Source organism: Gobius niger (genome assembly GCF_951799975.1).
Source record: "Gobius niger genome assembly, chromosome: 3".
Classification (NCBI taxonomy): Eukaryota; Metazoa; Chordata; class Actinopteri; order Gobiiformes; family Gobiidae; genus Gobius; species Gobius niger.
Genome location: NC_136854.1, coordinates 35,406,091 through 35,428,681, shown reverse-complemented (window position 1 = coordinate 35,428,681; position 22,591 = coordinate 35,406,091). Strand labels below are relative to the sequence as shown.

At 39.8% G+C, this 22,591-nt stretch overlaps 1 protein-coding gene across 5 annotated transcripts in view; it reads left to right on the top strand.

Annotated features, from left to right (window-relative positions):
• The window catches only part of rptor (regulatory associated protein of MTOR, complex 1), a 298,884-nt gene that overhangs the window by 169,476 nt on the left and 106,817 nt on the right, over positions 1–22,591 (top strand). For all 5 annotated transcript variants that reach the window (XM_079553276.1, XM_079553279.1, XM_079553277.1 and 2 more), the window contains exons 13-17: positions 2,152–2,235; positions 4,459–4,569; positions 8,044–8,118; positions 10,576–10,641; positions 16,208–16,399. In XM_079553276.1, the coding sequence (XP_079409402.1) occupies positions 2,152–2,235; positions 4,459–4,569; positions 8,044–8,118; positions 10,576–10,641; positions 16,208–16,399 (528 nt within the window). The remainder of the gene's footprint in view (positions 1–2,151; positions 2,236–4,458; positions 4,570–8,043; positions 8,119–10,575; positions 10,642–16,207; positions 16,400–22,591) is intronic.

Below are 22,591 nucleotides of genomic sequence, written 5' to 3'. Positions count from 1 at the left end.
AGCCCAGGTCTATTGAAACACGTCATTTGTTTTTTTTGCCGTGACTTGGCCCTGAGAGCGTGACATTTTAGCAGGATGTCGCCGAAGGGAAGACCTGCCCAGGGCTACCTGCGTCTCAGATGCAAAGCGTGGGAGCGCAAACGCAAGTGCAAATGACGTAAGACTGCAGGATGAAGGAAGCAACACGACTGCAGCCTAAAGCACATATGACGATGCCAGCTTTACACAGAAGCCCACTGGTCCCCACCCGTCATCTTGACACGAATGCCAGCGAACAGTCATAATTGCCTCAGCATTTTTTATGCAAATGTGCGGTGACTAACATACCATACGTGAGTGGTTTCTATTGTAAAGGCTGTGTTCATGTGAGGTAATAACACTCCAAAAGCCCTGTAGTTTAACATAGAAACTCAGGATGGTATTGATTGAGTTCAGATTGCTTGTCATGGTTTAAGGGGCGACGGTGGCACAGTTGGTAGAGCGGGTCGTCTCATGATCGGAAGGTCAGGGTTCGAATCCCAGCCCCTGTAGGTGCCCACTTTCCAAGACACTTCACCCACTTTGCCCTCAGTGTCTGCGTACATTGTTGTAAGAATGAGCGTGTGATTGAGTGACTGGTTCCTTACTGTAAAGTGCTTAGGGCCTAATGAAGGTAGAAAGCGCTATATAAGTTCAGACCTTTTACCATATCTCCTAAATGTAATATAGGAGATCCCAAATATAAGATTTACACTTCATATCATATTACACTACAAAAATGACTTTGTTAGTTTTTCGTTATAGAGGATATAGGAAGGATAGAGCAACCTCATTGACACAGTCTCAAGTAGGGCTGAGCGATAATGAAGTAACTTGCGATAACAATGTTATATTGCGATATTTCACTAAATCGTTTCAAGACGATACGTTCCATTCTAATTAAACACAAATTATTATTTTTAGCTAATTGTGTCAAAACAAGACTTAAAAAACATTACATCAGGACGAAAACAAGACCATAATTGAACTAAGTTAGTAAATGGGGACCATACGGAGTTTAAAAATGTTAAAATTAGGTATTTTCCTCCCCTACATGTTCCAGCAATGTCCTAATGTGTAGAATGAGCTCAGACCAATGGCCACTTGCTGCTCTGCTTTTTGGCCACAACACTAGGGGCCGCCATTGCTGTAGTACCTCCATATCGCCGCTAGTCCCCCATTGAAAAGCATTGGACTTTAGACACGTTAAAAAAGCCTGGTTCCAATTTTTTTGGAACTGTCTAGAGCTAGATATTCCTCCTGTGATAACGCTGGGTTAGTTACAATTAATGGGACCAGGCTGGTTTTCGTAAGAAGAATTTTAGAAATCTCGTACTTAATGAGGGTTGGACTGTTAGCATTGGAGCTGCACGAGCTACATGTCACGCAAGGGCCAAGTCTACAGTGAAGATCCCGCCCTTATGTCCTTTTTTTTTAGGAACATGCTTCGTCAGAGCTGGGGATGGGGAGTCTGTAAATCCGCCATGATTTCCCCCTCGAATGTGGTCATTATGGTAAACGGGGAGCAGAAGCTGTCCATTATATATACAGTCTATGGCTCAAACCTATTCATCACAACTGCCTCTAAAATCCTGCACAGTCACGCAAAAAGGTTTTAATTCGGGTCCGAAGTGCCGTCATGCACGAGCTTAATATAAAAGCTGCAGTTACACGTATGACCTGAGGTGGCAGCAGTGAGTATAAAATGGCCAACTTGCATCTAGCCCCTTTACTAAAACTGAACTTTTACACATTTATCAGTTCAATGCATTGTTTATTTTTGGCTGAGTTTGCAAAAACATGTGTCGATCTCAGGCAGTGATGTTGCGATATATTGTGACGTCTTGCGATACGGACCTAGTATCGCGATACAATGTTTTCTGCGATATATTGATTGTGCAGCCCTAGGTTCAAGCAAAACATGGTTTGGTTCAACGAATGAGAATGTATTTTTAGTAGACTAGGTCCACACTGTCCATCTCAGAGGTTTTCAATGTTATTATTATTATTAAGTTCACATTGTCTGAGCTTGTATATGTGTCGAGTTATTTCAGCCTTTCTCACACTGTCCTTCCTTTCCTGCTATGAAGTGTCCTACTGCCACACCCTCATGACCTCTCCCTTCTCTCTCAGGTGCTGTTGAGTCAGGTGCACAGACTCCGGGCTCTGGATCTGCTCGGGCGGTTCTTGGACTTGGGGCCATGGGCTGTCAGCCTGGTGAGTTTTTTTTCTCTAAGATCTCTGGCCTGGTTTTTTTTATGTTTACCCAAAAGATTATTTGGCTTTTCCCATGAGCGCTCCAGCTCCGAGAGGAGAGAAATTCTCATCTTAGTGGGAATCTTCTTTTTAGTGCCTGTGGCTCGGACTGTTGCGCTCCATTGATATTACAGATAAATGTTCAGAGCAAAACAGGAACTTCACAAATCCTCCAAACTGAAGAAATTGGTATGAAGTATTTATTGGTATAGTCTTTTTCTACTTACCTTTACATAGTGTGAATATGAGTGGGAATATCTTCTTACACTCAGGACTGTGAGCTGTCAGTCCGATGGTCATTAGCTTCACATCTGCTCTCTGCCTCCAGATGGTTTGTGTCCGAAAATACAACATGCAGTCACAGCCCAGTTACACGTGCCCACGACACGTTTGTGGAGCTCTGTTCCAGAAAATACACTGTGAAATGCCTTGCGCTTTGTCTACGATCTAAACTGATTTCAGAAATAACCATAAAGTTTGGAAAGTCATTGCACATATGCTTCAATTAACCGCTGTGAAATTGTCAAATTGGCATATGTCGCCCACGAAAATGAACAGGCAGTGAACACAGGTGCTGAAGTTATGGTTATCAACATTCGTGTCCCTACATGGCACAACCTTGCTTTTTTCAATTCGGAGTTGGCTTCACAAAGCACTACCTATTAAATAACATTACATTTTCTAGAGACCGCTTCGCCAATTACTGTCATTGTGTGCGCTATTTCAAACATGTTATTTCAGTCATAGCCATGGAGATGTTAAAAAAATGCCACACCATTTGTACCTTCATTCTGTGGTTGTACTTCTGTTTAATGCAGTGGATTGAGTGAGTGAGAACACTTTATTATAATTTAGATAATAGACCCAGTATCGCTTTAGATTAAGGTGTGCTCATAAAGTATTAATAAGCATTAGTAAATAATTTTAGGGTAAGGGTAAGGGTAAGGGTAAAGGTTAAGGTTAAGGTCAGGGTTAGGGATAGGGTTAGGGTTAGGGTTAGAAAAGGCTACAAATAAGCGTATTATTAATGGCCTATTAGTATGTTAACAGATAAAAGTATAATAAGCAGTGTGTTATTACTTCACAAGCATATTATTATTGCTTATATACTTAACGAGTACACCTTAATATAAAGCGTTACCATAGATCCGTCACTAGGGCTAATATTTGGGGATTTTGCAATATCGGCTATTGGCCAATCTAGCGCAGATAAGCCGATATCTCTGGGACCAAGAGTGATAGAGACTTTCCTTTGTCAGGGCTTTAAAACCTCCCACAAGTAAGTAAGTTTCACTAAACCTCAGTCAATATGGACATGCTGCATCCTCTGCACTTGTGATTTGTGAATTTTAGCAACAGTATGCTAACGCTAATGCTAATGCTAACGGCAGCTAATCAAAGCTGTGAAAGAAACTATGACTGAATAACCTAAAGTAACCAAATAAACTCATCCCCTGCTGAAGGGACCAAGTATTTATGTTTTTACAGGATTATAGACCAGACATTTGGAAATATCGGCATCAACCAAAAAAAGAAAAATCAGCATGGGTCTTAGAAACTCCCATATCAGTCGACCGCTAAACACACTATGTACAATGACTTATTTAGCTTTAGTGTTGGTTGAGATTTCTACAAGTTTGATCTGAGAAGGGAACTTTGACTGGTTTATGTTCTAAAGTGTGTATGGCCACAAACATCACACTATTTCTATCTTTATTAATCTTTTGTATCAAGTTCGGTGAAGTCAACTTTTCACAAGTAGAACATGTGAAAAGTGGTTGTAGAACAAACTAAAAACGATCTTGCTAAAACTAACAAACACATTGTGGAATCATGTTGTCATCTTGTAGCCTATTAGTTTCGCAGCTCATTTTATTCTTTTATCAAATGTTAATGTTCCTGGTCTTGTTAGAAAAGTGCACTTCAGACGGAATAAACTGCTTTGCAAATCACAATCTCTTTTGTTGCTTGAAAATCCACAGATTATGTCCCAAAATTGTGCAGTCCTATCCTTTCAGACTGTGACTCGTAATGCTTTTTCTGATTGTGATAATATGCAAATCATTCCTCTTATATTCTAATTCATGATACACTGTACAGTCCATTTAGTGTTAATGCAGTATTTATGACCGTTGCCCCCGGTGACGACCCCCTGGTTACCCCGCTCTGATGTGTGCGTTGCAGGCTCTGTCCGTGGGGATCTTCCCTTACGTGCTCAAACTGCTCCAGAGCTCGGCGCGGGAGCTCAGGCCGCTGCTGGTTTTCATCTGGGCTAAAATCCTGGCCGTGGACAGTGTAAGTTATGTAAAGCACTCACGTAGGATTCTGCATTGACGTCATCCTTTGCGCTTTTTTACATTCTGTATGTTACACTAATGATGTGAATGCTGTTTGACCTACCATACTGTGCGCTTATAGTGTTGCAGATTGAGGTCACACAATTATATATACTCCATTGTTCCAAGTAGTAGTTCAAAAGCATGGCACTAACTTAGGAGGAAAGTAATAGACAGTGTTTTTGGAGTTGCCTATAGATCCTTTAATTGTTTGCAAACTTTTCGGGCTTAGCTGGAGGCGGGAAGCTAGATTCCTAGAGTTCGGTAATATGACGTCATATCGCTAAGAATTATGGGATTAGCAGCCATTGTAAACTAATGGAGATTTTAAAAGTTAAAATACTGGATTAAAACACTTGGAGACCACAGTGTGTTAGATGGATTTACCAGCAGTATCTCAGCAGCTAACAAAGTCGTTCCACTGTTTTTTTCTCCACTTTTTATACTGTTTTTGGCTAATGTTAGTCTATGGAAATGTATGCTAACAGCTGCAAAGATGGCGGATCTCCATGGTAACTGTGGACATTCCCGAACTCTATAGATACAGACGGCATCACGTCATAGGGGGCGTGGCTTCGCCGAGGGGGGAAATAGAATCTTATGGGAAACCGTTTTCCACACTTTTTAGCCATATTCTGGTGAAATATAAACTTATTTATCACATACAAATAAAGTAAAGTCTAAATCGGGTCCATATGGATGTTCACAGCAGATTGTTCAGTAGAAGCGAAGAAACTGCAGTCGTAGCTAGTGCTAGCATTAGCCCGATGCTAGCATGTAGCATCATGTTAGCATTCTCCATTATTTATGTATTTTTGGGCTGTTGAACCACTTTGCTCCTCTCCATGTCTTTGTATTTTTATTTAGTCGAAAACTATATTCATAATTCAGCATTTGTTCAAGGGGGGGTATTGTGCAAAATGGACTTTTTCAAGCTTTACATCATGTTATTATGTCATTCCCTCATTAAAAACATGCCTGAAGTGTTACCTTGGCACATTCACGTATTTTTGAGTAATCTGTAAAAACTCTGATGGCAGCCATTTTAGGGATAGGTTTGCCTGAGTCCTCCTAGGAACGCCCCCACCTCCTGGAGACGCCTCCGAACGTTCGTCACCAGCCGAGTAACCAACCACTGCTCCTCAGCAGAACCCCTTCCCCACTGATGCCACAGACAGCGTGTGGAGGGGGCGTGTCAGAAAGGGTCAGAGGTTCTTAAAGAGACAGAGGCCTATTTCAAGACATTCACTACAGCCATTTTGAGAGAGCAATTTTATACAAGGCAGTTATTCTAATTTACTGCATTTACAGACCGACAGAAGGTTTGGTCATCATTGTAGTGTGCTATAGACTGGTGCTATGTGATTGAAAAAAGCATAATACCCCCTCTTTAAAGTGTGAATAATTAGAGAAAGTTTGTTTTCCCCCATAACTGTTTTCAAACATGACCATATATGGGCGACTCCAGAGATGCCGTCTGTATATTTCCATAGATGGAACGCTGAATTATGAACATAGTTTTCTACTAAATAAAGATACAAAGACATGGGGAGGAGCAAAGTGGTTCAACAGCCCATAAATATATAAATAACGGAGAATGCTAACCTGATGCTGCATGCTAATTCTAACCGTTAGCTAGCACTAGCTACAACTGCCGTTTTTTCACTTCTACTGAACAATCTGCTGTGAGAAAATCTAGTTTTATTTCAAACTTACTTAATCACTTCCTGCCTCCAGCGGATGTCACTGATGATGTAAGCAGCGAAAGGGTCTATACATAGTTGTCCATCGACGTTGTTTTGTTCAATCTTTCAGTATTATTATGCATTATTTTTAGATTGTTCTGAAAAATCCATTATTCTGATTAAGTGCTCATGTGTTGTTTTGGTTCCAACTGAGATTAAACACATATTACATTAGTCATGCCACAATTAGAATATCTAATTCATAGTTGTTGACGTCACTTCTCTAAATTTCTCTGGGCTCCTTTTACTGAGAGTCTGACTCATGTTTCCGCACATTACCAAAAATATTAATTACTCGGCTTGTGTGCTTGTACATGTTTGTCTTCATTAAGCTTTTGTGGAAAATGTGCTAATTAAAATAAAGAGGGATCGAAAGACGCTTTAATTAATCCTTCTTTTCACATTCCTGTCACTCTTTTCTCAGTCTGATCTTTTGAGGCTTTTGTGCTGTTTTGTGTTAAAAAATATGGATTGGGAAATGTATTCATTTATTTATTTATTTATGTATCAGGGGCGATGCAGTCAACATGGTTACAAATTAGCATCTTATAGCCCGGCTGGATCTTTCTTCACAATTGACAAGTAAAATGTAGTACTACCAAATACACCCAACATGGTAACACTTTACATTACGGGCCAGTAAGTCCTTGGTACTTACAGTGGTTATTCTAGATGCTTATGGTGGTACTTACAGTGGTAAGTACTAGTAATAATAGTGGTACTTCAAGGTACTTATTGTGGTACTTTCAGTGGTGCTTATGGTGTTTTATTGTCACACAATCCTAGAAATTACCTCTGTTTGTAGAAGTACCTCATTTACTACGTATGAATTGCTGCTGTAGTATCCTTGAATTACCAGTAAGTACCATAGTAAATAGGAGTACAACCTTCATTACTAAGAGTTACCCCTGTAGCTCTTAACTCTGTGACTCCCTAACCCTAACCCCAATTACTAGTAATTACCACTTTTAGTGCCACAATAAGTACCACTGTCATTACTAGTAATTACCACTGTAAGTACCATGGACTTACTGGCCTGTAATGTAAAGTGTTACCCACAACATTTCTATAAAACACACATACAAAGTCTAAAAAACATGAATTCGTATTAGGCACAAACAGACTCGTTGCCACTTATAAATTGGTTTGTTTTCAGCCAAGACTTTGCCCTCAAAGTGAACATTTTATAATAAAATTCAGCCTTGCGTTCCATGGGTAATGGACCTTTGTTAGAAAAGGCAAGACTGGCCAGATTTGTTAGTCATGGTTCTAAAAAAGAATTGTAAAACATGGATGACTAAGTTGAATATTTTCATGCCTTTCCTTGTGCCCAACATAACACATGATGACATATATCACTCTATTAGCATAAGAATTTAAATCAAGTGTACACTCAACCAAAATCATCTAAACGTTCATGAATAATACTCTGAAAATATCGCTTTAACCTTCTGTCTCAAAACGCCCAGTAAATCATCCACACAGTTTGTGCTGCTCGGTTTAATTATCCGTATTTGGTTTTCCTCTCCCCAGTCTTCATTGTGCTCTCAGCATTCATTCACAACTTGAAGAAACTGTCTTTGAAGAAAGTGCTGCAGCTGTCAGAGCAGCTTGAGTTCACTGCAACCTGAAAAAACATTTACCCAAAAACTGAACCCTCTCTCTTTCTCTTTTTTCTTCTTTTACAGTCGTGTCAAGCTGATCTGGTGAAAGACAATGGCCACAAGTACTTCCTGTCTGTCCTGGCAGATAATTATATGCCAGTGAGTAACCGATTTGCCTGTCCCGTGTAGGGATGTCCCGATCCGCCTTTTTGAGCTCCCGATCCGATGTTTTGACTCTGCATGCAGGCCGATCCGTTACAGTCTTTTTGTATCATTGTATTTTTATATAATATATGCTCTAATATATATTAATAATATAGTTTAGATCCTTTGTAAATAAATAGCATACCTTTTGCATTTCACATTAGTTTCACCAATTAGCAGTCTATTAGTATCTATTATAATAAATTATAACAATATTATATTGCATTAGGACTGCATGGCTAATTATTCTGCATAAACAAAAGTGCGTAGCTACCTGTTGGAGCGCTCTCATCCCCACTGACTCCTACTTTACACTGCAAAGGCAACAAGAAACTTTTGGCTGCCATTATTACAGGTGCTTGTCATATAATTAGAATATCATGAAAAAGTGCATGTACTTCTGTTGTTCAACTTGTGTTACACTAATGTATGATATAGACTCATTACATGCAAAGTAACATATGTGAAGCCTTTGTTATAATTTTGATGATTATTCTAATTTTATGAGATTTTAATTTGGGGTTTTTACAAGCTGAGCCATAATAATAAAAATTATAACAGATAAAGGCTGCATATCTCACTTTGCATCTAATGAGTCTATCTTGTATTAGTTTCACAGTTTAAGTTGAATAACAGAAGTAAATGCACATGCACATGACGAGCACCTGTATGTGTTAGCGGCTGCCGAGCGTCCTCCGTGAGTGTTGGGTGTTCGCTGTAGTGATATTCGCATATTCAGAGGCGTCTTGTAGAGGATCGGACCCAAATCTTTTCATAAATCCGATATTTTCAAAAGACCTGGATAGGGTACCGATACTGAATATCGGAGAGGGACATCCCTAGCCTGGTGTAAAAGTTATATACTTAATTATGATTGATTAATAATATTGTTTCCTACAGCCAAAAGTCAATATTGTCTGGTTTTCTGAAGTACTTAACTACATGCAGCAGGTAGGTAGAGGCAATGGCTTTTAGCTACTGCTACACTCTATAAAAATCTCCTAATTGGCCAAAGATATTGTGTATTTACTGCGAACTAAACGTTTCAGAAATCTCTCCTAGCACTCTTTATTTAAACTATTGTGTGCACTTGGACTTTTTAATGTATAATGAGCAGTCCACGATTCACCGCCGTGCTAAAATCTGACCAAGTTTTACTGTTTTTTTTTTTTTTTCAATTCACAACCTCTACAGAGACACTACTTGACACTTGGGTTACTTGACCAAACAACTCCGTCTATACATCTAGCTTTCTAAATCGCACATATGGTGGCATTTTAACTTTTTGTAACAAGATGTTGAGTAATGAACACAATCTGCAAACATTAATGTGTAGTATTGTGAGGAAACTAAATTATTTTGAATGTTGGTTCTGTTAAAAAAGGTTTACTTCGCATAGGGCTGCTCGATTATTGAAAAAATAATAATCACGATTATTTTTGTCATAATTGAAATCACGATTATTCAAACGATTATTTGTTGCCTTTAAAAAAAAAAAGTGACAAAAATCCATCAAAAAAATGACAAAAATCCATCAAAAAAATGACAAAAATCCATCAAAAAAGTGACAAAAATCCAGCAAAAAAATGACAAAAATCCAGCAAAAAAATGACAAAAATCCAGCAAAAAAGTGACAAAAATCCATTAAAAAAAAAGACAAAAATCCAGCAAAAAAGTGACAAAAATCCATCAAAAAAATGACAAAAATCCATCAAAAAAAATGACAAAAATCCATCAAAAAAGTGACAAAAATCCAGCAAAAAAAAGACAAAAATCCAGCAAAAAAATGACAAAAATCCAGCAAAAAAGTGACAAAAATCCATTAAAAAAAAAGACAAAAATCCAGCAAAAAATGACAAAAATCCAGCAAAAAAAATGACAAAAATCCATCAAAAAAATGACAAAAATCCAACAAAAAAATGACAAAAATCCAAAAATTAAAAATTAGAAACAAAAAGAAATGTGAAAAAAAAAATTGAAAAAAAAAATAATTAAAAAAAATTGAAAAAAAAAATTATAATCGATTTTTTGCGATTATGCTAATTTTGTAATCGTTCACTGTTGTAATCGAAATCGTAATCGAATTTCGATTAATTGCACAGCCCTAACTTCGCACATCTCTTTGTTTGAAACAGGTGCGTAAGAGAATGCATAGAGGCCAAACGTAGAACAGGAAAAACCTGTTTAACCTGTATAAACACTGCATACTTGCAACACTTGCATTAAATAAAGGAACACTGGTGTTGCTACTATACAGTGTGCGAGAGATTTTTCCTGTTCTAACGTTGGTTATGTTGAAATGACATCAGAGGTTGTATGTACCCGCTTAAGTATCTGGCTGCTGTCAAACCACCTCCCTGGTGATCTCGTGTGTCCGTACGAGCTTCTTATACATTCTTGTGTGTTTTCCAGGCGGAGCACCGGACCATGGCTGTGTTCATTCTCGCTGTAATCGTCAACAGCTACACCACGGGGCAGGTGAGACCGAGCCCACGTGTAACACACATGCGCCTTAGACCATAAAAGACCCATCGGGGGCGAACATACCAAATTATTAATTCACTCTCCTCTCCTGAACTGCGGCGAGGGCTTTGGGGGCCGGGTGTCACCGTGAGAGATGAGTGTCGTGCCCCGTGTGTATTTGTAGCAGATATTGGTTATGTCACCAACACTCACCTTTATAATCGCTGTTCCAGGAGGCAGCGCCGTGACACTTTATCACAAATAGTGTCACCTCAACATTGTCCCCAGTCGCTGCTTTTCAATCCCACAAGGCCTATGCGAAGGAACGTGTCACGGCTTAAAATACACACCTGCAAAGAACGCACGCGCCCGACCTATATTAAATCTTTGAGGAATTCGGAGGTATTTACAGTTCTTTTGTTATTTCAAAGCGTCCTTGGCTAATGTTAATCATTTGCAACGTCAAACCAAAGAAGCAGGGGTTCAGGTGTATAGATTTATGTCCTGCTGCTGTTTAAAGTGATTAATGATAGTACTTACTTATGGATAGTTCGATCTACAAACTCCACAGACTCACATAAATTGAAAAAACAAAGCATTAATATAGTATACATACCCATACTGTTTCACCGTGTATTTTCCCTGTCACCTGTGGCTATCAGACTATACATTTCTCTTGCCTCCTCTGCGAACTTTCTCCACCGTATAAACAGTCTGTATCATAAAGGCTATACGTTCTCCCAGTTCAGCAGGAGCCATTCTTCTTCTATCTCCCCGCGTACTCAATGCCCCTCTGTTACTTTTTCTCGCTCTCGAAGGTTTCTAAATAATAAATGCTTTCCCGACATTACAGGAGGAGACTCTCAGCTCATTCCACATCTCCATTATTTATCCGCTTTTCAAAAAAAAAAAAAACTGCGCTCATTACTGATCCCTGCTTGAGACATGCTACAGGGTGCGGGCACCTTAATAATCCCCCCCAACCCCTCTTTCTCTTTTCTATCTCGCGGTGGACACACGGCGATGAAAGTCCGGGTTTGACTGAGCAGCGGAGGCGCAGGAGAGATGAATCGGCGTTTGGTCGCGGTTGATAAAAGACGTGTTTGTATGATACCTCAATCAGTGCGACAACATACAGGGAGTTGTTGCTAAACAGGTGGCTGTGATGCATAAGTGATGTTTCATAGTATCCCAGTGGTAGGACATTAATGCATGAAGTGGTGCTTTTTCATCTTCTACTTTGGATGCTCCCTTCTGTCGGACACTGGAACAATTCATCTTTTTCCCTAGATGTGTTTTCAGCTCTAGGACTCGTTATATATGGCCTGTATTTTTGCTTATCTATTGTATTTGGTTAATTCTTTCTGCTAATTTGCCGTAGGCATATATCGTTATTCGTGGTGGGAGTGGATTACCAGTGTCATCATTTCAAACACTTAAAAGAGAGCATTTATTTTGGAGAATGATCTTTTTAACCTCTTAACCCCCACCGAACCGGCCACATTTTCTCAAGTTTGGTCTTAGCCGCATCTAGAAGCTTCTTGAAAAAAGCGTCAAAACAGCGATAAGAAAATGTGATGCAAACGCATGAAAAAGTTAACCAAAAAAAGTGTCAAAAAAAAGCAACAAAAGAGCAAGAAAAAAGTGATGAAGTAGCAGCAAAAATGGAACAATACAGTGACAAAAACGTGACAAAAAGAACAATGATATGTGATGAAAGTGCAACAAAAAAGTGATGTGTGATGATAAAAATAAGTCAAAAAAGTGACGGTTGCATGACACTAATGCAAAAGATCAGTTTAGGTCAGTTTTGCAGTTTTCAGCTGAGGCTTTACTCTGGCCTATAACCGGCCACCGTTTTTCCATACTGAGATTTGTTCTTACCTGAGCTTAGACGAGTTGATACGTACCTGTCTGGTCTTTGCGAGTGCCTGTGGAAGAGTGTGGTCGCTTCAAACTTATATGTTTCCAATGAAATGACACATAGTTCTGGCGGCCATTTTGAATACCAAAGCAGAAAAATGCACTACTACAACATGTACCAATATCTCTACTCAGGATGAAAATTCTCTGTGATTTTTGTATTTGTCGTGTCAACAGAGTCAGTGTTTAATCTGCTCAAGACATTCGCATGCTACCGGTTAGCATTTAGCTTCAACCATTGACAGATGATTCAAACACAACACGATAAACATGTGTGGCTCACATCTGTAAACACTGAGGAAATACTACAGTAACAGCTCAGCTCTGACCTCTGTCACATGTTGTATCCAAGGCTAGATGTTTGTGGTTCAGGGCTTTCTCTTGGAGAGGTCAGAACCGAGCTGTTGAAGCTAAATGCTAAGCGGTAGCATGCTAACGTCACGCAATGACCCTCACGCAATAAATTAATCGTAATTAATCGCAATAATCTTTATATTTAAAACTTATAAAATAAAAGTTACTCACTCCCTACAGTCTGGCAGCTGTACTTGCATGGCTAAAATGTGTTGAATAATGGTTTGGTAATAAATATTTTTATTGTCAGAATGAAAGCCAAAAAAAGTTTTCAGTTTTGTTTAATCTGGAGTGGTTTTATTGATTTGTGGTGGATAGTCCTCCCTTTGATGCTTCACTTTCAGCCAATTAGTGGTATTTCCTTGTCTAGTTTTGAAACGGCCTCTTTTGAAACTTTTCAATATGATTATTTTAACTCCTAGGAAACGACTATTACTTTCTTCTCTTGTTGACGCTGTGGATTGCGAATTTCCATTTACCTCCAGAATCATATTGGAACAGATCGAAAGTGGCCATTTCAATTATTATTTTGCGCTTTTGATGATTTTTGGCATATTTTGACAGAACAGAACGACCATCTTTGCCGCAATAGCTCTTTAATATGGAACTCTTTCGCTTTGTGCTTTTTCAAGTGCGTTTTGGTGTTGTTGGCTTCAAGGCTGCCGTCTTTCATGAGACCGAGCGTGTCTGCCAGAATCCACATGGTTTTGTTCCATTACTCTCAGTTTTATCAGATCAAAATTAAACTGGGCCCAATGTTTTTGCGCTTGGATCAACAAAAACACAACATTAAATTTGTTCGGGCAGATCTTTTGCTGTGGCTTTAGTCTCCAATAACATGTTCACAACGGGCTCTGCACAAGTCCCAGAGAATATCATTAAAGTTCCAGGGATTCACATGAAACTTTCTTGCATAGTTTTCAGGCTTTGTGTGTCTCTCGGTTACATTTGGCTTCCTGCGAATGAACCAGAGACTGTCTCCTTTTAAAGGGATGTTTCAGGATTTTTGACATAGGGCCTCATTTCCTAGTTATCCAGAGTGTTGTTGATTTCTGGAGATATTTTTTTTTGTAATTCATGCAGTTCTTATATTTGAAGAGTTACGTGGCGCTAGGCTAGTGCTAGGCTAGTGCATTTCTATGGTATCATCTACACCGCATTAAAAACAGTCTGACCCACTCCAGAGTGCACCTGAGGCAAATCAATTATAATGCCAGACTAACAATATAAATGTCTGTGTTGATAGAATCATTTTTGGAATATAACTGACCTTGCATCACATGAATGATCGCATTTTGAAGGACTATTTTCTAGCAGATCACTCCGCCGCTGCGTAGCTTATACAACCACGAAGCAGATGCTGCTCAAATATAAGTTATTTTAAATGCAAAATGGTTAAAATTACTCTATCGACACAGACGTTAGTCTGGCATAATAAGTGATTTGCCTCAGGTGCACTGTGGAGCGGGTCAGACTGTTTTTAATGCAGGCGAGCTGATGTCGTAGAAATGCGCTAGCCTTGCATTAGCCTAGTGCCACGAAACTCTTCAAATATTAGAACTGCTTCAATTACAAAATTAATATCTCCAGAAATCAGCAACACTCTGGATTACTAGGAAGGGTAGGCCCTATGTCAAAAATCCTGAAATATCCCTTTAATGCTTTGTTTTGATATTAACATTCAATTAAACGCCTCTGCTTAGATTAACAACACTGAATGTAGACCTGGTGATGTGGTTTTAGACTCCAAAACCTCCCTCTGCACACATGTCCCTGAGAACAATTTGAAAGTACCTTGAAATAAAGCACAAAAAACATGTTCACAAAAGCTGAAATGTTAAAATGGCTCGATAAAGGCCAAATCCTGCCTGACCTAATTGTTACTCGCATTTCTCTGTCTCTGTCTCCCCCTCTTCTCGGCCCTCGATAGACCTCTTCCTTTTGTTGGATGTAAAATTGGAAAGTGCTTGTGGGAGTTGAAAGGAGAGGCTGGCGTTGTTGCCGGGCTCCTGATCTCTGAGTGAGGTGTTCAGGTTAGCGCTGATTAACCGGCTAATGAGTCTCGGTCCAGCCTCGAAGCCTTTGTGTTGCTCGAGGGTGTTCAGAAAGGACGCAGACATCATGTTGTTGTTATATCATATCGTATTAAAGCGCACCACTGGGCCGCGCAACGATTATGATAATAAAGGTGAACATAAACTCCAGGTCAATGGCTACAGCTCGAACAAGTCATTATTTTTGCTCTTATGTGCGGACCTAGACCTTGTGACCCTGGTTCGACTAATTGAACATTGTGCTCTTTTTAATGCGCAGACCTGACATTTTTCCTCATATGTTCTTCTCGAACATAGTCTATGTAGGTTCCTACTATTTAATTGTATTAATTTTCAGCGCTGGGCAAGTTACTTAAAAATTGTGTTATATTCTATATTATTGATTATAGCTCTAATAATGTAATATGTTTGTATTTCATATTACTGTTTCGTAAATGTAGCTGAGTTACTTTTGACTTACTTTTAGCAAATTATAAACTCAATATAGTAATTATGCCACCGAGCAAAAGTGCAGTCAGACGTTTCCTTTTCACTTTCCCCATTCTTTTGGGTTTTGTTTTGAGGACATTAAAGGGACTATACGGTGTTTAAAAATGTTGAAATTATGTATTTTCCTCCCCCTACATGTTCCAGCCATGTCCTGATGTGTAGAATGAGCTCAGACCTGTTCACCACAATTGCCTCCAAAATCCTGCACTGTCTCTCAAAAAGGTGTTAATTCGGGTCCCAAGTGCCGTCATGCACGAGCTTAATATAGAAGCTACAGTTACGCATAAGGCCTGAGATAGCAGTGGTGAGTATAAAATCACCAACTTACATCTAGCCCTTTTAAAGGCACACTGCGTAACATTTTGGACTATACTGTTGCCATCAGCACAAAACGTGCTTCTAATGATCAGCTACTACTTTATACATACCAGCATAAACCAGTAACCAACAAACTGACTGCAAGCTCTCAAGAAAGAAATTAAATAGACACCGGTTTGGAATGAGATAAGATGAGAAGACAGTTGTCATGAAGGCAACAGCAGTGATGACTTTTATAACTGTGATTGTAATTTACCCCACTCTATTCATGCACATTACCAATAAAATAACAACATAACAATAACAAGGAAATGAGAATTATCAATAGTCTAAATGAACTTGGTTTGAACTCTTTATACTCTGAGTCTAAGTCTTTTTATACTTCTTCTTTCCAGGTCAGGAGTTCTCGTTCTGACTTGGCTGTGTTTTTGTTCTTCGTTCAGGAGGCCTGTCTACAGGGTAATCTCATCGCCAACTGCCTGGAGCAGCTGTCTGACCCTCACCCCCTGCTGCGCCAGTGGGTGGCCATTTGTCTGGGGCGGATATGGCAGAACTTTGACCCGGCGCGGTGGTGCGGTGTCCGGGACAGCGCCCACGAGAAGCTCTACACTCTGCTGTCAGACCCCATCCCCGAGGTAAAGAGGGCAGGACTGTATTAACCTAAAGGACGCTCTCACATTTATACTTTGTGTATTTACAGTAGTTCATCGCAGCGCTGTCATTTTACTAGTGTGGCTTTAGCGGAAAGTGTTTGTTTTGGGACTCCAGACCGGTCCTGAAACACTGACCAGCCCAGTTTCTCACTTTTAGCTGTCTTTTCTTTACAAATACAGATTTAAAACATCACTGAGGCACCGAAAACAATGGTTTCAAGGCTCAAGTTTGCACGATTCATGCACTTTAAGCGTTTTTGCTATATTGTTGTCATACATTTTCCCTAAGCTGTTGCAAATACAAAGCTCCCAGAGGTCTTTACTGAGTACCATTAAGAACACAACCGTTTTTGTTCCTGTGAGCAGCAGAGGGACCGTCCGGGAGAGTTTGCCCTGAGTTTCACCCCGACTCTAGTGCCCTGCTCTGACACTTTCCCCCCAAAACATGGACCAAACATGAACAAAATCTGTGTGTCCTGTTACCTCTCGTCCAACCAGCTGCTTCACACTGAGGGTTCAAAACAAGGTCTGCATTCACATCTGTTCAAGTCTAGACCTGCCCTGAAAATACCTCACTCTGAGGGGCATGATGGGAAGTAGTTTCTTGGCAACACGTTCACAGTTGACGATGCCCAAGGCGTGTTTTGTGCAAAAGAAAAAGGTGACATCTAACTTGCCACAATATCCAATTATTTTACGAGAATAGGAAGTTCTCTGTGCTATATTCCCCATGTATCTATATGAGAGGGTGCATTGCCATTTTCCAACACTTGATGATATTCTGATGGCACCTCATTTGAGATCACCAGGAGCATCCAGAGGGTACGTTCATCAAAAATATTCTTTGCCCAAATAGTAACACACATGATGAACAAAGGGGGTATATATGACCAAAAACTATTCCAATTGCGGTTTTCTTTGTGTAAATAATTGCTTGCTATGAATTACATTTAACTTGACATTATTTATGGGGCTGGAATTTTGGTCTGGGTCACATCAAGAACCACTTTGCTTCCACCATCAAACAAGAGAAAAATAACTCGTTTGATCGCCTTCAATTCACCCAAAAGACACAAAGCTCCAATATCTGCCATCGATCGCAATTACAGAAATAGCACTCTTCATACCTCAGCAGTGTGTTGATAATGACTTAAAAATATTGCAAGACTTGCAAAACTAAATGGTTTGAGCATAGTGCTGTAAGAACTGAAGCAGAGTTTCATTGTTTGTCCATGAAGTGATATGTATGTTCAATTAAAGCCACAGCGTAGCATTTCACCAAAAATGAGTAAAATCCAAGCATTTCATTGACAGCTTTGTAATGTGTATATATCTGGGAGCGGGACAGCCCGTCTCCATGGCGATGTTGCTTCTTTGCTCTGAATACACACAAAGCAAATGTTACATATAAATGTGTTACGTCTCCTTCAAAGTGCTTTGTGTTAACTTATTGAAACATATTGCCGGTGTCTGGCATAGCATTAGGGCTTTATGTGTGATAGGGATGTCCCGAGCCGATATTCAGGATCGGTATCGGTGACGGTAGGTGGTGAGCCTGTGGTAAACCAGCAGGCCGGAGCCCATACGGATTCAGGACCGCACCCACCTGCGCTCCTGTAGGTACTAACTTTTATGCATAATAATTAGCCATGTGGTCCTACTCGTATTTATGTCTTATACAGACCTGAACATAACATAACAGACCTGAAAGGCCTTTAGGAGCAGATAGAGCTGAAACTCTAACATCTACTGTTTTGCTTTTTTTTTAGAAATTTAAAAACATTATAAGAATACAAAAAGGATCGGGATCATATCGGTATCAGCCAGCATGAAGGGTCAAAATATCAGATCAGAAGCTCAAAAATCGCAACATAGTCGGGAAGCCTATGTTGAATGGCTGCAGAAGCCAATTAAGTGAAGAGAATGCATGAATGAAAATGATGCAAGCGCATACCCTCTATTACCCGTAATGTCCCGCAGTTTAGAATACAATGGGGAATTTTCTTTAAGCTATAATTTCATATCTTCCTCAAATGACAGTGAGAAGCAAAGGCATCATTATAATTATTATGCAAATGCCAAATGCAGCACATCCCAAATAGATGACAAGTACTTCATAAAGTTATAATTTACTCTGCGTTTTATTATTATCTGTCTAAAAGCTGCACGATCCCTCACTGCCCATCATTGCTGTACATGTTTTTTATTTTGCCACAGCCCGAAGTCATTAAACCAGTCAAATAGTGATGAGTTGTTTAGCGGAGACACAATCAGCGACTAAGCAAAAAGTTTAATTGAATTCAAACAGATGTCTTTTGGGAAGCCGCCCTGATGACACTGTTGTTTTAGTCGAAGTCAGAGCAGCCCACACACTCGAGCTAAAAGACGGAGGCTATTGTATTTTCTGCCAAAAGTTCCAAAAGATTTGCATTAAAACAGCTCCGAGTTGTTGTGGTCGCTTTGTTTTTCATACTGCAGTCTCTGTTTTATTTTATTTTTCTGCTGTGCTTCATTCATCACTGTCTGGTGAGGCTTGTGAAAGGGGGCGGGCTTTAGGTGGGGTGGAACCAAGGAATTAACCCTCGGAGAGATAATGATATTTAACCAATCACTTGGCACATTCATTCACAATTTTGACAAAAAATAAACCACTTTGAGCCACTAAGTGAGTGAGCAACGACTTGTTAAAGCTAATGGGAATATTCAGCTTTTAATCTGAAAATTGCTGAAGCCCTGTGTGTAAATCAAACCACAATTTGCCAGCACCAAACAAGGAATTGAGCGAAGAAGTTCTTCCTCGGGCTACAAAAGACTGCAGTTTTTTTATGTAACAATAATCTTTCCAAATCGCAAACCTTTCAGTCTCCAAGTCTCTGTCTTGAGATTCTTGTATTGGGTTGTTTTCACACATGGAGAAGCGCCTTGTGGTCCGGCCCAAGACCGCTCTGGTTTCAGATGGTTTGACTTCAGTGTTAGTTTAGTCCATTTTCACATGGTCTCGCTCCAAAACCCGCATCATCAGACAAGCAGCGTCAAGCAGTCGAGCCCTGTCAATGCAGCGACATGTACATGCGCTCTTGCCTGATGTTATACTGTGGTAATTTCTCTCTCTCTGGTTAAATACAGAGAGGCTCTTGCATGAGATTGAGGGGAAATGCACTTTAATCGGCATATATAGAGGAAAACTTTACAGAGAGGGGCAGAGGAGAGACGTACCATAAAGTCGATCTATTTAGCCTCATCAGAGTAGTGATCCAAACGTCTGGTATGCAGCACGTGTCCATTAAAGGAATAGGCCATTTTTACATACTGAGATATGTTCTTACCTTAGCTTTGACGAGTTCTTTAGGACCTGTCTGGTCTTCACCCGTGCCTTCAATCACGTAAACACAGCGCAGACGGCGTTAGCATTTAGCCTCTCCCTCTCTCCACTATAGCTCCAAAACAGGTTAAGATAGAAGCTACCAAGCTCTTCCACGTTTTCCCTATTTAAATATGGTTACGTGATGTGTTGCACTACAAAGTATAATGACACAAAATTAAACAATGTGGATTTTCTAAGCGGATAAAAGGGGGAACTATATTGTAAGGCGTAATAATACCAGGAGTAGTTCGAAATCCGCGTAGTAATCTTCACTTTACTGCGCAGTAATCTTCACTTTACTGTGCGGATGCCAAACTACTCCTGGTATTACTACGCCTTACATTATAGTTCCCCCTTTTATCCGCTTAGAAAATCCACATTGTTTAATTTTGTGTAATTATACTTTGTAGTGTAACACTTCACGTAACCATATTTAAATAGGGAAAACGTGGAAGAGCTTGGTAGCTTCTATCTTGACCTGTTTTGGAGCTATAGAGGAGAGGGGGTGAGGCTAAATGCTAACGGCGTCTGCGCTGTGTTTACGTGATAGAAGGCACGGGGGATGACCAGACAGGTCCTATAGAACTCGTCAAAGCTAAGGTAAGAACATTTCTCAGTATGTAAAAACGGTGGCCTATTCCTTTAATGATATGTCTAGGTCGGCCCAAGGTTTAACAGCCCTCTTTCTTTCAGTTTGTCACATTTTAGTCATTTCTAAATGTGTTTTAGTAATATTTTAGTCAGACGAAGACTCAGAAGGCTTAAGTATTAATATTTCAACAAAATCATTTAGATAGGCTATTGAAAATAAGGTACCGGTATTGGAAATTGGGATGAAGGCTGACCGGCTGTCCTGAGCTTGTGACAGTCAAATGGCACCACAAAAGGCATAAGTGTAATTGTCAGCGCAGACTGTAGCGTGTGAGGGGGAGAGAGGGGCGCAGCCTGCAGCATGTGAGCACATGTGGGCTGAATTCGCCGCTCTGTGTCACGTGTTGCGGGTGTTTTCTCTCGCTCCGCTCACAAGCTCTGGCTGCGAACGGTCTGATGAACGACATTCTCCCAGTTTCGTCTCGTCTCATTAACGTAATCTCATAAACGTCCGCCAATGTAAGGGTCCAGAGTGCGAGGTCCTTTATAATACTTCTAAGTTGACCGCAAAGACACATTTCAAACATGTTCCCAGTGCACATGTATAAAATGAGCTGACGATATCACTCCTAGTTTTATGTAGCAACAATTTTCATTTTCTTAATTTATTTTTATTGGCCTATTAATGGATAAGCCACAGAAATATGAAGCGTCTTTGATTTGGATGATGTGACATTGTTGAGTAAAGATGTCTCGGTTTAATTATTTGGCTAAAACAACAGTGAATAAAAGCAATTACAAGCTGCAGATTGAGTGAGCTTTTGACTTGCTATAGTGCTCTCTTTCTCCATATGTATCTACAATGTTTGTACGGAGTGCTTTGATCAAAATGAATCGGCTATATCAAAGCGACATCTGTGCACCGAGGCAACGCAGGATTAAAAACTGGTTATGCATCGGGCTCTATCCCTCTGTTGGCAACAAACACTGCACCCCAAATAATCACTTTTGCACAGTAATTTTGTTCATTTTGCGCATCCAATCCCTCAAGGGAAACACCGCCAGAGACACAGCAAGTTTTGGATTAGACATTCAGCCGCGCGCTCCAAAAAGTAATAAGTTAGACTGGCAAATAACAGCTCACCGGTGCGCACCGCTGTGATAATCTCCAGTGCAATAAGGTACATGGGAGAAAATTGATTGGCTTTACCATCTCGTAAAACAGTCTGGATACATGAGGCAAGTAAATATTTGGGCTCCCAGGCAAGAAAGCAGATTTATGTTTAAAGTCTGTTTACATGCAGACATATTGCCTTCACCGTTATATAAATAAAATGGTCAGATTCACAGAGTGCTTTTCTAACTCCACTGGGCGTTCAAAGCACTTTACGTCAAGGAACTCTTCAATCACTCACTTTGATGCATAGTGTATGCAAACACTGGAGGCATAGTGTAACATAGGACGCAACGGCAGTGTGGACGGGCAGGAACCAGCGCCTTTTGGACCTGAGGGCAAACAGTTTACAAAATGAGCTACTGCTTCCTTAAGGAACATCATTTGTTTATCATGTAGTGATCAGTGTTGGGCAACTTACTTAAAATTTGTAATGCATTCTGTATTAGTGATTACAGCTTTAAAAATGCAATATGTTTGTATTACATATTACTGTTTCAATGTAGCCGAGTTACACTACTTTGAGTTGCTTTCGGCAAAATATAAACTGAAAATGGTAATGATGCCACAGAACAAAAGTGCAGTCATGTATTATTCCTTCTCTATCCCCATTCTCTTATATTTTGTTTTGACATTAACCACACGCAGCTGCAGGCAGATCTTATTCACCAGTGTCCAACTTGATTTGGTGCCGCATTTTATTTGGGAGGAGTTTGGCATTTTTTAGTTTATGCATTTAAATTGTAACTCAAGTTACTTGAAATGTAATGACTAATATGTTCCCGCCTTTTGTGTAAGTAATAAGTTATATTCCTTAATTACTGAAAAAAGTAATATATTTTTGTTGCTCGTTCCTTTTGTTACCCTCAACACTGGTAGTGATGAGTTAATCATACAAACAACAGGTTCATTGGAGTCAGTGAGAAAAAAAAAAGAATGATACATTTAAAGTGAATGTCTGGAAGTTGAAATGTTTGACCAATTTTATAAAATGTACAAAATTGACCACCGGGTCTTGTATTTTGACGTAAAGTAAGTAATAACA